This window comes from Pelobates fuscus, chromosome 5 (genome assembly GCF_036172605.1).
Source record: "Pelobates fuscus isolate aPelFus1 chromosome 5, aPelFus1.pri, whole genome shotgun sequence".
Taxonomy (NCBI): Eukaryota; Metazoa; Chordata; class Amphibia; order Anura; family Pelobatidae; genus Pelobates; species Pelobates fuscus.
In genome coordinates, this window is record NC_086321.1 from 193,083,328 (window position 1) to 193,101,749 (window position 18,422).

The following is an 18,422-nucleotide window of genomic DNA, read 5'->3' on the forward strand; positions in this document are numbered from 1 at the left end:
AAAATGTCAGCAAGCAACGCACGATCTACTACATATTCTCTGGAAGGCAGGATACAAGGTGTCCAGGAAGAAGGCTCAGTTGTGTTTGCCAACTGTCAAGTATCTGGGATTCCATATCTCTGAAGGTCAAAGGATTATGGGGCCAGAGAGAAAAGAAGCTGTCTGCCAAATACCAATACCCAAGAATAGAAGACAAGTGCGAGAATTCCTGGGGGCAGCAGGCTTCTGTAGGATATGGATTCCCAGCTATGCGATACTGGCAAAACCTCTGTACGCAGCTATCAAAGGTACAGAGCACGACCCCTTCTTATGGACCCAAGAACAGCAAACGGCATTTGAAGATGTGAAGAAGGCTTTGATGAGTGCCCCAGCATTAGGTCTACCTGATCACACACGACCATTCTACTTATATGTACACGAGCAAAGAAGAATGGCTGTGGGAGTATTGACACAGTACTTGGGATCATGGCAAAGACCTGTTGCCTACATGTCTAAGCAACTGGATGCAGTGGCCAGCGGACTTCCACCTTGTCTAAGAGCCGTAGCTGCAGCCGCCCTGCTAGTAGCTGAAGCCGATAAACTCACTCTGGGTCAAGAACTTTATGTACGAGTCCCACATGCAGTACAGACGTTGTTGGATTACAAAGGAAATCATTGGTTTAGTAACAGCCGTATGACCAAGTATCAAGCAATGTTGTGTGAAAACCCAAGAGTGCATTTAGAGACTGTAAACACCTTAAATCCAGCTACCCTTTTGCCGCAACCTACTGAAAGTCAACATGATTGTTTGGAAGTAATGGATGAAGTATTTTCAAGTAGACCAGATCTTCGTGATTTTCCCATCCAGAACCCCGATGTTCAATATTATACCGACGGCAGTAGTTATGTGAAAGAAGGGATCCGCTATGCAGGATATGCAGTAACAACAATAGACAAGGTGATAGAAGCTCGGCCACTGGCGAAAGGAACATCAGCACAAAAGGCAGAATTAATAGCACTAACACGAGCGTTACAATTGGCTGAAGGTTTAAGAGTGAATATCTATACGGACTCTAAGTATGCGTTCTTAACCACTCATGCCCACGGAGCTTTGTATAAAGAAAGAGGACTACTGAATTCAGAAGGCAAAGAAATCAAATACGCAGCCGAAATCCTACAACTATTGGAAGCAGTGTGGGAGCCGAAAGAAGTCGGTATCATACATTGTCGAGCGCATCTGAGAGGAGATGGTGATGTAACCAAGGGAAATCGGATGGCAGATAGTGCAGCTAAGCGTGCTGCTGAATCAGGAAGACAGGAGTATGTGGGGCATATAGCTGCTCTTATACCAACTCCACTGTCCCAATGGACTCCAGTTTATACAGCTCAAGAAGAGGAGTGGTTAAAGACTGAACCGGGAAAGTATTTGGAGAACAAGTGGTATCAGCTAGAAGATGGAAGAATAGTCATACCAGCATCACTAGCGGTAGAAATTGTCCAAAATTATCACAACGGGACACATTCTGGGAGAGACAGTACTGAAGAATCTCTCAGGAAACATTTCTACATACCAAGATTGTCCAACTTGACTCAGGCCATTGTACGCAGATGTGTAACGTGTGCTAAGAATAATGCAAGACAAGGACCAGTAAAGCCACCAGGAGTCCAGTTTATGGGGGGACTCCCCATGTCCGATCTACAAATAGACTTTACAGTAATGCCTAAATCGGGTGGACATCGTTACCTGTTGGTAATTGTGTGCACCTATTCAGGCTGGGTAGAAGCATGTCCTACTCGTACAGAGAAAGCAGGAGAAGTTGTAAGATTCCTGCTACGAGAAATAATACCCCGATATGGACTACCCTGTTCTATAGGATCGGACAATGGTCCAGCTTTTGTTCACCAGTGCCTACAACAACTGACTCATATGCTTGGTATAAAGTGGAGGCTTCATACTGCATATAGACCCCAGAGTTCTGGTAAGGTAGAGAGAATGAATAGAACTATTAAGAACCAGTTGGCTAAAATGTGTCAGGAAACCCAACTTAAGTGGAACGTTCTCTTACCCATAGCTCTATTGCGAATCCGCAGTACCCCTACCAGAAGGATGGGCCTCTCTCCTTTTGAAATTATGTATGGGCGACCACCTCCCGTACTTGGTAACTTAAGGGGGGATTTGAGTCAGTTGGGAGAAGGAATTACCCGGCAGCAGGTTGTAGAGTTGGGTAAGACTATGGAGGAGGTACAGAAATGGGTACAAGATAGATTACCTGTGAATATTTATCCCCCTGTTCATAGTTATCATCCAGGAGACCAAGTGTGGATTAAAGAGTGGAATAATGTACCGTTAGGGCCCAAGTGGAGAGGTCCTTATGTTGTTCTTTTGTCTACCCCTACAGCGATAAAAGTAGCCGAAGTAACTCCGTGGATACATCACTCCAGGGTTAAACCAGCAGCAGTCGATTCTTGGCAAGTTACAGCAGATCCAGAGAATCCCTGCAAGATCCGGTTGAAACGCACTACTCAGTCGGAGTAACGAGGAATTATTGTGGATTACAAATTTTATTGTTACAGGTGTGAGTGAGAAGGCCATAATAAAGCCTGTCCGCTTACCAACACATAGTGTATAAGCCAGGAAAGTCTCGAAGGGACACCTGTGAAGACGAGCAGAACTCCATTCCCTGCAGCCCTCACATCCTGGAAGCTGAGGTTCCATCGCACGGACGAAGACTGAGGATGACGGCGAAAGATGTGCTTTTGATTGTGTTTATTTACATGTGTTTTTATATTCAGGAAGGTAGAGGTACCGACACTCCTAGCTGTGAGGTATGCATTAAGACTACGAGAACAGGTAACCATATTTCCCAAACCCTAATTTGGCATTCACAATACGAATGTAAAGGAGAGGTATCAAGATGTAGATACTTAAATATAGACTATAGTGTGTGCCATTTAGGAGTAGGAGAACCTAAGTGCTTCAGTCCAGAGTATCAACCTCGTACAATTTGGTTGACTCTCAGGAATGGAGATCCTCAGGGGACCCTAATTAATAAGACGGTGTTAGAATCCGTATATTCTTCGGGTGTTCTGTTATTTGATGCATGTAAGGCGATATCAAGTGGTAGAAAACCGTGGAATGTATGTGGGGATCTTAGATGGGAGAGGACGTATGGGTCTAATGATAAATATATTTGTCCCAGTAGTAAAAATAAGTATGTAAGTCCTAGATGCCCAAATAAAGACTATAACTTTTGCCCATATTGGTCTTGTGTGGGGTGGGCGACTTGGGGACAGACAGTAGATAAAGACATGATAGTGACTAAGTTGCCGACTAGCCCTTATTGTAAGTCTATGGAATGCAACCCAGTCCATATACTTATTAATAACCCCGACAAGTTCCTAGATAAGTATGGAAATTTATTTGGGTTTCAGATATACGGGACGGGTTTAGATCCTGGGACATTATTGTTTATAGGAATAGAGACTGATACGGTATCCTCCCAGACTCATCAAGTATACCATTCCTTTTATGAAGAGATGAGTATAGATAATAAGATCCCCCATAACGCTAAAAACCTGTTCATTGACCTAGCTGAAAGTATTGCCGGTAGTCTTAATGTTACCAACTGCTATGTGTGTGGAGGTACTAACATGGGAGACCAATGGCCTTGGGAAGCAAAGGAGGTAATGTCCGGTTCTGAGGCAGTTGACCAACTAATATCTACACAAGCCGATTATCATTTGAGTGTTAGAGGTAAATCTGAGTGGAGATTAAAGACCTCCATCATAGGTTATGTTTGCATAGCAAGGAAAGGAATAATGTATAATACTTCTGTAGGAGAATTAACTTGTCTAGGGCAAAAAGCTTATGATGATGATACAAAGAATACAACTTGGTGGTCGGCTTCAAATGTCTCAGAACCATCTAACCCGTTTGCTAGATACGCCAATTTAAAGGATGTGTGGTTTGATTTATCCATCACATCTACCTGGAAAGCCCCAGCAAATTTGTACTGGATCTGTGGTAAGAAAGCCTATTCGGAGTTGCCACAGGACTGGGAAGGGGCATGTGTGTTGGGTATGCTCAAACCATCCTTCTTCTTGTTACCGATTGAAACAGGTGAGACTTTAGGTGTTAAAGTGTATGATGTGAATCATAGGAAGAAAAGGGGACCCTTAGAGATAGGCACCTGGGAAGATGATGAATGGCCTCCCCAGCGTATCATAGATTATTATGGGCCAGCCACGTGGGCAGAAGATGGTACCTTTGGTTATAGAACCCCTATTTATATGCTCAACCGCATTATAAGATTACAGGCGGTGGTTGAGATTATCACTAATGAAACATCACAAGCGCTCAATCTCCTAGTGAAACATAATACCAGGATGAGGACAGCAGTATACCAGAATAGATTAGCCTTGGATTACCTTTTGGCAGTAGAGGGAGGTGTATGTGGGAAGTTTAACCTAAGCAATTGCTGTCTTCAAATAGATGACGAAGGGCAAGCAATAGCTGAGCTTACTAGCCATATGGTTAAACTAGCGCATGTGCCTACTCAGGTATGGAAAGGGTACAATCCAAGTAGTTGGTTTGGTAGCTGGTATGAGTGGTTTGGAGGGCTTAAGGCAGTGGTAGGTGGAGTCCTACTGATTTTACTGTTGTGTCTACTCCTACCGTGTCTTATACCCTTAGTAGTTAGGTCTGTGCAAAGCCTGATAGGAAGTATAGCAGAGAGGAAGGCTGCTGCACAGATAATGGCGATATATAAGTATAAGGCTCTAGATCAAGGAGAACCAATGCAGGAAGATGAGTGTTAAAAGATTCACATCATAAGATAAGTCTGGTCTGGTTCAAGGTAACTTGCGGTGTAAGCAAAACTAAGGTTATGTGATGCCTCAAGTAATTGTAAAATATCAAGAGGCATCAAAGGGGGGAATGTGGTGGAATCTCGGTAAAAATAAATTTAGTAGGCCGAGATTACCACGTGGCATGTGTACGTGCATATGCTGACGTATCGATCAGTTGGTTGCACGAGGCAAGATACGATCAGTAGTGTACGGAGCATGTGCAAGAATACAGGATATAGTATTCCCCTCCTCCATTGTGCTGGACAAGCCATGCGGTCAAACAGGAAGTTAATTCTTATTTGTGTTGATTGGTTAAGAGAATGTGCGGGTGGAGCTTAATATGGGAGGAGTTATATGCCTATATAAGGAGCCTGCACTATTGTCCGGGGCTCAGAACTTGTGGTATTTTGGTGACGCTAGTCCCTCTGAGGCCCGATCGGTGATCCAATAAAGAATCTCTTCCTTCCTGAAGAAACCTGTGTCCATCTCTCTGTGCTTGGCTTCCGTCAGTTTCTCCGGTATCACCAACATGTCTCACACTGGAGTAGTAGCTAGTTAGTATATGATGCAGAGAGAAGTCATAATTACGAAAATAACAGGCTAGTAATCTTTGCTTATAGTACATAACATACTAGAGTAATTAAGTAGAACAAAGACAACATTACATTTTCTCCTATGCGGGGCTGCTTCATTTTATGTTAAAGTAAGTCGCTTTATCCAAATAGCTGTGTAAGGCAAGGTAGTGGGTCGTGAACATGCAGGCTATGTCCAGCACTGAAAACCCATGGAGTAACATGTGAGGTTTACGTTTAAGGCTTGGTATTGCGACTAGAAGTACATTCTAGATATAAGATTATAGGTAAGTACTATGAGATCCACTTAGCACGGCTAAGGAGGAGTAAATAATATGGTAAGACATACATAGCATATTTACGCTGGGCAGTTTGAGAGGTCTCATTAGGCATATTAAGTTAGCCGTAGTGTGGGTCAGGCTAGTATTAGCCGCACATAAAACATAATATGTTAGAGTGGCTAAGCGTGTTCTGAGTTAAGTGCATGTTTGTTAGGTCATGCTAAACTAGCTACGGGCTAAGTCGGCAATACATAGCTGGTTATAGGATCACTGGCAATGATTCGGACAAAAAAAATCAATGACCATGTTAGTGCGGGGTAATCATTATAAGTAAAATAAACAAGTGCCAATGGAGAGAACAAACTTATTAGACAGAACTAATAACAAAACTAATAATAATAAAGATTGTCCTCGAGGTCGTGAGTTCCTGCAGTATCTTTGGGCATGGTGTGAGGTCTCACGGTCAGGAGAGCTAACGTCCCGGTTCACCCGATGCCTCGTTGGTGCTGCTGTTGCCCGCGATGGTGCTTCACAGCATAGCTATCGTGCGGGTCTGTGTGGAGTCGGTCGTTCAGGCCCTGCCGCTTAGATAGGGTCACTCCTGCTGCTCTGGGTATCTGGGGCGGTCTGGAACTTGGCGTCGATGGGCCCTTCCACTGGGTGGACTTGCTTGGAAAGGGTGAGTGCTTTACCCTCTGCCGTCTCCTGGTTTCCGCCATTTGGGGCCTTGTGATTCTATCCCTAACCCGTGGGGTTGGAGAGGAGCAGCTCCGATCGAGCCCACCGGCGTGTTGACTCACAGAAGGGGCTGTATGCAGGCGGGATGGTTGATGTGATGGTAACCCCGGGATGAGTCCCTGTGAGGGATTTAGGCGACTCACCCTTGGTCGAGTATGGATTTGCTTCAGATGTCGGCCCCGCTGCGTCCTGAAGGCCGCCCTGGAGTCACGAAGTGGGTTTCCTTGCAGGCTGCGCCTAGTGGCCGGTCGGAGCCATGCTGTCACCTCTCTCATAGCCATCCTGTACCGCTGTCTCTGGGTCTTGAGTCTTGCCCACAGGTAGGTTTTAGTGTTTTAGATTATTTTATTCATTATTATTATTACTTTTTTTGCATTATTATTATTATTTTTCAGTATTATTATTATTTTTTATTTATTTTTTATTATAATTTTTTGATTATGTATCCCCCCCCCCCTTTTTGGTGTATTTGTAGCACGTATATTTTTGTGTGCCCATTTATTATGTATTGACCCTAGTTTTTTGTTTTTATTTTATTTTATTTGAATTATTCCATTTTATCTTTTATTTATTTTTGTTTTTTAGCATATTTTATGCACTCTCTATGTGTATTACTAGTCTCCTGCTGTTCCGCCCTGGGCGCTCGTTCTTTCTCTGCAACCCTTTGGTTGCCGAGATTGCCGTGCGTTCCACGGTGGAACCCGGAAGCACTTTCATTTTTTTAGGTGATAGGACGGCATGCGTTTCATAGTGGTACGCGGAAATAGCCTTCCTTTACACAGACGGCCGGAACACGTCATCCCGTCCGGCCAATCAACAACCGGCAAAGACGAAACCCGGAAGTACGATCTCCCTTTCGCGGCAAAATTAAACACCTTGGAGCCTTATATAAGGAAAGGATTGTGTGAATATTATAACATATCCCTGAAGAAGTCTACAAGACGAAACGCGTTGGATACCAGCTAGAGACTTTGGCTTTTTCCTGTTCTTGTTGTTCATTTTACCACAGAGGGACTCCTTTCTCCTGGGTACCACTTGTTAGTGGAGAAAAGCTGTTTTTACCTTTCATTGATGTAAGTGCATTTTGTATCAATAAATTCTCTTTTTGTTACAATACTGCTCTATATATCTATTTCCCTTTGAGGATTGGATGTCCTAATATATGCTGCTGCACCACATCGCATATCCACTCTGAAGGAGACATTTTCCTACATTTATATACCCTTTGGAAGGGAGATAGGCGCAGATCTCCAGTATGATCTTGTAAGTTCTCTACCTCCCGGATTGTACTACTCATTTCTGTACATACTTCACTATTGTGTGATTTCTCTATATATTTTAGATTTCCTGGAACAATTGTGTTATTTTATACACAGGTTGTATTTTTCATGATATTTGCTTTGCTACCCCTTTAACCCCTTAAGGACTCATGACATGTGTGACATGTCATGATTCCCTTTTATTCCAGAAGTTTGGTCCTTAAGGGGTTAATCTGTACTGTCACTTGTTGGTGTAGTACAGATTTCCCCCTTTTTAACATATAAGATTGGTGTATGTGAGGTACACATTTGGGTGTTCTAGCATTGTTTTCTGGTCCTTTTGGGATTTTATACAGTACATTTCTTTTTCACAAAACAAGAGACACCCTCAAGGACATCTTTGATCGTTTCTGGGCTCAACTGCAGGCTCTCATGCGGCCAGCTATGGCAACTCCTGACCCACCCACAGGGGACCAGGTTCGCAGCAAGTGGGGGCCCGGGAAATCTCTCATGGGCGCAACTACGTCCCACACCTCGAAAACCCGATTGAGACGCACACCCGGGCTGAGAGCACTACGGGCCCAGACCCACAAGTACCAGCAACGCACACGGGGGGCTGCCAGACACCCACGACGCCGAAGCATACCCGATCCATGCAAGGCCCACCGCACCACCCCGACGGGGACGACCCTGGACCTCAAAGGTACCCAGGCTAGTGGCATGAAGGCACAAGCTCTCCTACAGCACCAGGGCAGGAGGTACATCTCAGCTCCACGACACGGCACTGCTACCCCGACGACAGGCACACTGACAGAGAGGAGGGCACTGACACTGACCACAAACGGACCCCCTGTGACCACTCGGCCTCACTGGCACCCACGTGTGCTCAAGGTCCTGAAGGACTACCTAGCAGATTCCCTACGCTTCCCGATGTCAGGAGTCGGTTAAACGTGCCTCAGCTATCAGACCAGCTACACACCGATAGCAGCCACAGAACCTGATTGTGCAACTGTTAAATGCCTTACCCCATGGCTTACCCTGTTCTTCTCTTTATTCAAACAACCTATCTAGTGTTTAATTTCTCCCCAATAGGTTATAACATGTTCTTATGATATGCCTGACTGTATCCGGACACATGATTTTTGCTAACTACGAGTCTTATCATATTTTGTGTACCCAGCCTATGACCTATTGCATTTCCTCACCTTATCCTTAGTATTTTCTCTGCTAACATGGGACTCGGACACCAGTGTCCTACTAAATCGTTATCCTGAATGTCTATGTCTAGATTGCATACCATGCCAGCTATGTCCTCTTTTTAGCCACAATAAGTAAGAACCATAAGCGAGCCTGTAAGATAGTACACTAGAACTGCTAGCCTATATGCTTGTCCAGCTAATATTCACAGTAATCAGCTGCCGCGACTACGGCTTAGACATACACAATTTACCTACAGCGGTTGACACACAACTAGGCAAAAACATCCTACTATCGTTAGCAAGTACATAGCAGGTTCTGCACCATTCACACACAATGCCAGCCTACTCAGACATAGTATGTTCAGCTTGACTACCCAATACGAAAGTGCACCTACGTTTCTACATCTAGACTGATATGATTAGCTAACACTCAGGGTCACTTACTGTTCCAGCGTATTCTAAGTTCAACTGTTAAGCCTTTAGTAATGTACTAACTAAGCATGATACTTAATACTCAAACGCTTATTTCTCGAATCGTTACCTCTTTTATTTAAAAACTATATGCAAACCCAACATGCCACAATACTGTTATGTTATGACCATGAAAAACGAGCCTGCTGACGCTGTTGTGGTGATACAGGCACTGTTGTACCTACCTGCATATTAAAAATAAAGAATTAAAAAAAAAAAGTATAGGATATCACAGGGGAGCAAGCACATATCATGTCCCAGATGGGATTTACAATGTACAGCTCTGCTCCGAAATAATTAAAGAACCTTACCAAATTAAAACAGTGATATACTAAGCATTCTTACCTTGATTTGAGGTTAAAGGAGTGCTCCTATCCAGTATCCCATATGATGATGCGGATTGCTGTAAACAAGCAGGTGAAAGAAAATTTAAAAGTATATAGATTACTAATTGTGCTGAGTATATAGATTACTAATTGTGCTGAGTAGGTATATAGATTACTAATTTTGCTGAGTTTAAGATCAAATCAATGCAAGTAATAAATGAGAACAAGCAATCTCTTGCACTCCAGGAACAGTGCACTACAACCCCCATAATGCTCACCTAGTAGATGGTGTGTTTGCATTGCAGTCAAATGAATATTTACAAATTTTCCATTGTGTATAATATTTATTTAGTTAGATGTCCTCGGGAAATATTTTATGTTCCATTTAACACTACTGCTGTTATGAAAGAACACTACAAATAATCTCAACCAGGACCGGATTAACATAGGGGCTGATGGAGCTGCAGCTCCAGGCCCAGGCCCATGGAATAGGCCTATCTAAAAAAAATATATATATAGAAACATAGAATGTGACGGCAGATAAGAACCATTCGGCCCATCTAGTCTGCCCAATTTTATAAATACTTTCATTAGTCTCTGGCCTTATCTTATAGTTAGGATAGCCTTATGCCTATCCCACACATGCTTAAACTCCTTTACTGTGTTAACCTCTACCACTTCAGCTGGAAGGCTATTCCATGCATCCACTACCCTCTCAGTAAAGTAATACTTCCTGATATTATTTTTAAACCTTTGTCCCTCTAATTTAAGACTATGTCATCTTGTTGTGGTAGTTTTTCTTCTTTTAAATATAGTCTCCTCCTTTACTGTGTTGATTCCCTTTATGTATTTAAATGTTTCTATCATATCCCCTCTGTCTCGTCTTTCCTCCAAGCTATACATGTAAAGGACCACTATAGTGCCAGGAAAACATACTCGTTTTCCTGGCACTATAGTGCCCTGAGGGTGCCCCCTCCCGCTGGGCTCTGGAGAGAGGAAGGGGTTAAACACTTACCTTTCTCCAGTGCCGGGCGGGGAACTTTCCTCCTCCTTCCTCATGACGTCATCGGGTGAATGCGCATGCGCGGCAGGAGCCGCGCACGCATTCAGCCGGTCGCATAGGAAAGCATTTACAATGCTTTCCTATGTACGCTGGCCTCTTCTCACTGTGATTTTCACAGTGAAAAGCACGCAAGCGCCTCTAGCGGCTGTCAATGAGACAGCCACTAGAGGTTTTGGAGGCTGGATTAACCCTCAGTATAAACATAGCAGTTTCTCTGAAACTGCTATGTTTATAAAAAAAAAAAAAGGGGTTAATCCTAGAGGGACCTGGCACCCAGACCACCTCATGAAGCTGAAGTGGTCTGGGTGCCTAGAGTGGTCCTTTAAGATCCTTTAACCTTTCCTGGTAAGTTTTATCCTGCAATCCATGAACCAGTTTAGTAGCCCTTCTCTGAACTCTCTCTAAGGTATCAATATCCTTCTGAAGATACGGTCTCCAGTACTGCGTACAATACTCCAAGTGAGGTCTCACCAGTGTTCTGTACAATCGCATGAGCACTTCTCTTTCTACTGCTAATACCTCTCCCTAAAATATATATATATATATATTTTTTACACTTTTTTTTCCCCAACACTATTCTTAGGTTTGCCACCTGACTGGTATTTTACTGGGACAGCTGGTATTTGAGGCTGCCTGCCCGCTGCCGGTATTGCAGTTATACCGGGAATACAAATGCAGATATTTTATAAATGGAGATTACTCTGCAATACCAGCACCAACCAATAGGGGTCACTGTATGAGGAGAGAGGCAGGGATAGGAAGTTACAGCATATCCCTCTCTGCCGCTCTCTACTCACTGAGCCGTGGGGGAGAAGCTACACAGCATAGAGAGTCCAGACAGCAGAGACAGCCTAAAGCTCAGGTAAGTGACGGATGGGGAGGAAAGGCAGCAGGGAGACATGGGGACACTGAGGCACTAGGGGACACTGGGAGACCTGGGCACACTATGAGACATAGGGACATTGGGATACACATTGGGACACAGAGACACAGTGCCCCCATGTCTCCCAGTGTCCCCTAGTCTCCCAGTGACTCCAAATGTCTGTGTCCCCATGTCTCCCAGTGTCTGTGTCCCCATGTTTCTGTGTCCCTAGTGTCTTTGTCCCATTTCTCCCAGTGTCCCCATGTCTCCCATTTTCCCCATGTCTGTATCCACAAGTCCCCCCATGTGTCTCTGGGTCTCTCAGTGTCCCCATGTCTCTCAGTGTATCCTAGTGACACTGAACATACAGAGACATGGGGACACTGGGAGAAATGGGGACACTGGGAGACTAGGGGACTGGGCGACATGGGGACACTGACACTGTGATACATAGGAACACTGACGCCAGGCTTGCCTTCCAATTCTTTGGACAGACATGCCCCCTTTTTAGGGAAAGTTCACCCCTTTTGACAGTTCTGGTCATGTGATTCACATCATTGGCCCACCGTTTTACCCCGCCCATTGACTTCCTGCTTCATTGGACACTGCTGTTAGGGGGTATGGATTTACTTGAAAGATGAAAGCATAAATTAGAGAGAGATTAGCATAGAGTATGTGTTTTCTTATAGCTGCATCCTTTGAGTTTCCCTTGAACACCAACTCCATCAGATGCATGATGCTTGGGAGGTATGACTGTTTTAGTGTTTTTGGTCGATAGGATTCTGTAATAAGGCTCCATCATAATTGTCAGCACCAGGCCCACTGGGCTCTTAATCTGGCCCTGATCTCAACAACCCTTTGATATAAAGTCATGTATTCTTACTACAAATATACAGGCATGCTTACTGATCACAATATTTTTTATTTAATTAGTAGCACCGCCAGCTGTAAAATGAATAGCTTCAACCTGTCGCTTTTGGGTGGAGGCACGGTGGACAGTGATCAGTCCAACCCACATTATTTAATTTGAAAGGACACTATAGGCACCTAGACAACTTAAGCTCATTGAAGTGGTCTGGGTGCAGTGTCAATATTGCACTTAGTGCTGCAATGTAAAACATTGCAATTTACATTGCAGCACTAAGTCCGCCTCCAGTGGCTGTCTACTAGACAGTCACTGGAGGTGCCTCCTGGTTGTTAACGGACTTTGGGTCCGGTAACTGATGCTGGACGTCCTCACGCTCTGCACGAGGACATCCAGTGTTAGCTATTCTTCCATTGGAAAGCATTGATTCAATGCTTTCCTATGGAAAGGGCCTAATGGGCGTGTGGCACTTGCCGTGCATGCGCTTTACCGTCCCCTCGTCAGTAACGTCAGAGGAGGCATGGGCGAGGGACATGGGCGCTGGGATCAAGTAAGTAAATCATGTTGTTTTTTTTTAACCCTTTATTTACCACCATGGGGGACGTGGGCAGAGGGAGCTATAGTGCCAGGAATACAGCTATCTATTCCTGGCACTATATTATCCCTTTAAAGCCACAACATGATGCCCACAGGCGGGGCCAGATTAACATAGGGGCTAATAGACCTGAAGTGCCAGGCCCTTAGATTGCACACAGGTGGACATCCTTTCACTAATTATGTGACTTCTGAAGGTAATTGGTTGCACCCAAGCTTTTTATGGGCTTCATAACAAAGGGGGTAAATACAAACGCACATGCCAATTTTCTGTTTTCTATTTCTAAAAAATAGTTTTATGTATATATTTTTCTCATTTCATTTCACCAACTTAGACTATTGTGTTCTGATCCATCACATAAAATTCAGATTAATAAAACTTTGAACTTAAAGGACCACTATAGTGCCAGGAATACAAACTTGTTTTCCTGGCACTACAGGGTCTTTGAGCCCACCCCCCACCCTCAAGGTCCCCCTCACGCCGGGCTCAAGAGTGGTTACGGGATTAAACACGCACCTTTCTCCAGCGCTGGGGTCCCTCGGCACTGGGACTCTCCTCCCTCTTCCGCTGAATGCGCTTGCACAGCAAGAGCCACGCACGCATTCAATCAGTCCATGAAAATCACAGTAAGAAGCGCGGAAGTGCCTCTAGCGGCTGTCAATGAGACAGCAACTAGAGGCTGGATTAACCCTAATGTAAACAACTGCAGGGTTAACCCTAGATGGACCTGGCACCCAGACCACTTCATTGAGCTGAAGTGGTGTGGGTGCCTATAGTGGTCCTTTAAGGCTGTAATGTAAAATAGGTAAAAAGTCAAGGGGGGTGAATACTTCTGCAAGGCACAGTATACCCAATTGTTTGCTGAAAGATCTCCAAAACCTAGATATAAATTGAGAACCCCTGTCAGACACAATATTCAGTGGAATACTATGTAACCTGAATATCTTCTTTACGAATATGTGTACAAGTTCTTTGGCGGTAGGCAGCTTTTTAAGTGGAATAAAATGCGCCATCGTAGAGAACCGGTCAATGACCATTAGTATGGTGTTAATACCTTTAGAAACTGCAAGTTCGACAATAAATTCCATAGCTAGATGGGACCATGGAACGTGAGGTACAGGAAGTGGTTGTAGCAAACCACATTGCTGTCTATGTGGAACTTTGGAAACAGCACAAACAGTGCATGCTGTAATATACTCTCTTATATCCTTTTTAAGAGAAGGCCACCAAAACGTTCTGGTGACAGCAGATATAATTTTGCTGATACCGGGATGTCCTGCTGTTACATTGTCATGAAATACCCTCAATATTTATTTTCTCTCCTTAAGTGGTATGTACAATTTACCCTGAGGTTTGTTGCTGGGAGCCTGTGCCTGAGCTGTCATAATAATACTAAGGAGAGGCGAGGACAACGTAAGAACAGTAGAGGCAATAATGCAGTCAAGAGGTATAATAGGATAAATCTCTATCACTGGCAGAGAAATAAAGTTTTTACACATGTACTATAACTTTAAAACTATACATTCAATATTCAAAAAAACGACATATTTTTATTCAACACACTTTAATTATAAACATAGTCAAAATTCAGCCAATTTCATCCAGGGGTTAAAAAGTTAGCTGGAGGTCCCTTTATGACCGACCGCAAGCACATTTTCCTGCCCAAAACAGTTACATAGATTTGGGCTGTGCGGTCGGTCAATTTCACACTGAAAAAATGAATGGGACTTAGTCTATGCGGCTGCAAAATCATTGTGGAAGAAGGTAATGCTCAGCGGTGTTCGCGGAACTGTGTAGCCGATTTCAGTTCCATGGATTTGGCTACACACACCGCTGACCGCATTGAATGAACAAAGATGGCCGCCGCCACGTGTTCGTTTGTGCGAACGGCGGCCCTACAGCAGGCTCCCAGCCTGGGAGGTAAATTGATGGCACACTTCCACTTCTGGGTGGTCCGCCTGTGTGGTACCTGGTTCAGTAAGCCCCATTTACTGAACCAAGTGGAAAATAGCAATGAACAAAGGATTTTAACAGTCTGGGGACAAAGTCTTAAAGGGGCATTGTTCCCAAAAGTCACAATATGTCCCCAGATGGTTCTTAAAGGGGCATACACAGTCCAATAAAAGTCCATTCACTGTGCTTAAAGGGCCAGTAGCCGCACAATAAAAATCTATTATGCCCAAATATGTTCTTAAAGGGCAATACATCCCAGGGGCCGTAGTCACAGGGCAGGAGGCGGGCAAGCAGGCCCCTCCAAAAGCTCATGGCAAACTCCCTTAAAGGGGTGAGTTTGCTACAATGGTGTTTTCAAAAGTTACTGAGTCAAATATAAGGCTTGCGTTTCAGTTTTTTCACATTGAAATTAGCCAGATTGGTTACGTTGCCTTTGAGACCGTATGGCGACCGTATGGTAGCCTAGGAATGAGAATTACCCCCATGATGGCATATCATTTGCAATAGTAGACAACCCAAGGTATTTCAAAAGGGGCATGTCCAGTCTTTCTTAGTAGCCACTTAGTCACAAACACTGGACAAAATTGGCATTCAGATGAGTTTTTTGCATTTTTCACACACAATCAAATATTAATAATAACTTTGGCCAGTGTTTGTGACCAAGTGGCTACTAAAAAAGACCGGACATACCCCATTTGCAATACCTTGGTTTGTCTACTATTGCAAATGTTATGCCATAATTTTCATTCCTGGGCTACCATACGGTCACAAAGGCAACATAACCAATCTTGCGAATTTAAGTGTGAAAAATTTAACATGCTATATTTGACTCTGTAACTTCCCAAAACACCATAAAACCTGTACATAGGGGGTACTGTTATACACGTGAGACATCGCTGAATACATATATGTGTTTTATTGCAGTAAAAGCAAACCGTATTATGACATTCACAGTTAAAATGTCATGCAGAAATAAAAAAAATAAATCTTATTTACTACCATTCTTTAATATATTATTCATATTAAATTATGTTTTATACCTGTGAATTATAGCTCCCAATCCCCCAAACATGAGCCCAGACTTCATGAAGGGGTAAAAACGGTCTCTTTAATGGTGGCCCCAGCTCAGCCTTTTATGCAGGTCCTCCAGCAAGGGATACTCCCACATGGACCTTTATTCACAATGTTAATCACTCCCACAGAAACAGTAAAATCCCTCCCCTCTATCGTGGAGATAATTGGGTTAAGTAGCCGTAGAAAACTTAAAGGATCACTATAGTGTCAGGAAAACAAAGCGGTTTTCCTGACACTATAGTGCCCTCATGGGGGCCCACATAGACATAGAATACATAGATACCGCATTGACCGCTACTGCCTTTTGGCGCTGAGGAGCCGCGGGGCCGCCATCTTGGAACGGGCACCGCTCTACTCAAGGTATTGAAGAACACTTGGAAAGTCCATTTGTCATTCTCATTATCCCTGCACTGACTGAGCACTACCATTCTCATTATCCCTGCACTGACTGAGTACTACCATTCCTATTATTATCCCTGCTCTACACTAACTGAGTCCTACCATTCCTATTATCCCTGCTCTACACTAACTGAGTCCTATCATTCCTCTTACCTCTGCTGTCAACATCGCCTGTCCCAAGATGGCGCCCGCATTTCTCGCCACTCAGAAGTAAATGCGGCGTCTATGTATACTATGTCTATGGGCGCCCACACCCTCAGGGTCCACCTCCCGTGGCGCTGAAGGGGTTTAAACCCCTCTCCTCCCCGTCCGACGTCAGCTCCTGAGTGTAGCGGAATGCACATTTGAGGAGCCCATACGAAAGCATTTCTCAATGCTTTCCTATGGATGCTCTGCGCGATGGATGCGAAATTCACATCCAGCATCGCAGATGCGCCTCTAGCGGCTGCCCGGAAGACAGCCACTAGAGAGGGATAGGCAACCTTCGGCACTCCCGATGTTTTGGACTACATGACCCATAATGCTCTTAAACCCGTAATGCTGGAAAAGCATCATGGGAGGTGTAGTCCAAAACATCTGCAGTGCCAAAGGTTGCCTATGCCTGCACTAGAGGCTGGATTAACCCCTAATGTAAACATCTCTGAAACTGCTATGTTTACATCTGAAGAGTTCAAACCTGAGGGAGCTGAAGTGGTCTGGGTGACTATAGTGTTACTTTAATCATCTCCAGTACAGAAAATATTTCACATTTTTAACTGTAAAAAAACACATTAAAATACATAACTCAAATTTCACACAACTGGACCCCATATGCAACATATGCCCAGATAGCTTGGATCTGAGCGCTCAATATATCCGAACAGCACTCTGATCCCATGAACACAGTCGAATCGCCATGGAGTTAAAGGACCACTAAAGTGCCAAAGTGCCAGGAAAACAAACTGGCACTACAGGATCTTTAGGTTCCCCCCCGCCCCCCCCCCCCCCCCGCCGGGCTTAAGGGGTTAATCACTTACCTTTTTCCAGCGCCGGGCTCCCTCTGCGCTGGGAGGAAATATCTCTCTTCCGACGTCAGTGCTGAATGCGCATGTGGGCAAGAGCCGCGCGTGCATTAAGTCAGTCCATAGGAAAGCATTACTGTAACGGATCGCCTGGCACCCCGACTGGGTACCTCACTTGAAGGATGCTCCTAGCGCTTCCTGAGGGCTCCAAGCACTTCAGCAGACACCACAACCACCGCAGACCGAACCTCTCTTCCTACTTAGCAAAGCAGGAACAAGCTCTTAAATTAGCTTAGTAGTATAGCAAGAGAGTATGACGAGCATAGTAATTCCTTGTAGCAGATTCCCCCAAATAAGAGACAGGTCTCCAAATTGAGGGTGATGTAGAACTGAAGTTTTAATGAAACACTCAGCTTTTATGCCCATTTTCTACCCATAGTACCGCCCACAGGGTTTTGTAAGACGACCAATAAAACACGTAAATTATAGTAAAACACTCCCAGCAATTACACACAAACCCTCCCCTCTGCCTGTGATATAATTACTGAACACAATGGGTTAAAGTAATTATCACTGGCAGGAAAAATAACTTTTTACACAGTTACTGTAACTTTAAAAATATACATCCAATCTTCCTAAAAGTAACATATTACTAATCAGCATCCTTTAAATATAAACACTCTCAAAAATAATACAAATCCCTCCAGTAGATAAAAAATTAGTCGGAAGTCCTTTGTGACCGACCGCAAGCAAATTTTCCTGCCCAAAACAATTCCATAGATTTGGGCTGTGCGGTCGGTCAATTTCAGGCATAAAAATTATTGTCTTATTCGAATGTATGAACGGGGCCGTTCGTGCAATTGGCTCAGTATAGCAGTGAGTGAGTCCAAATAGCCGAACTGTACCGAACGGCGACCACCCAGCCATTCGTCAATTA

The 18,422-nt window shown here is 44.1% G+C and overlaps 1 protein-coding gene across 1 annotated transcript in view; it reads right to left on the minus strand.

Moving 5' to 3' along the window:
- Positions 1–18,422, minus strand: part of RNF212B (ring finger protein 212B) — a 75,941-nt gene that overhangs the window by 25,916 nt on the left and 31,603 nt on the right. Inside the window, exon 8 of the mRNA XM_063457152.1 lies at positions 9,693–9,750. Within this exon, the coding sequence (XP_063313222.1) occupies positions 9,693–9,750 (58 nt within the window). The remainder of the gene's footprint in view (positions 1–9,692; positions 9,751–18,422) is intronic.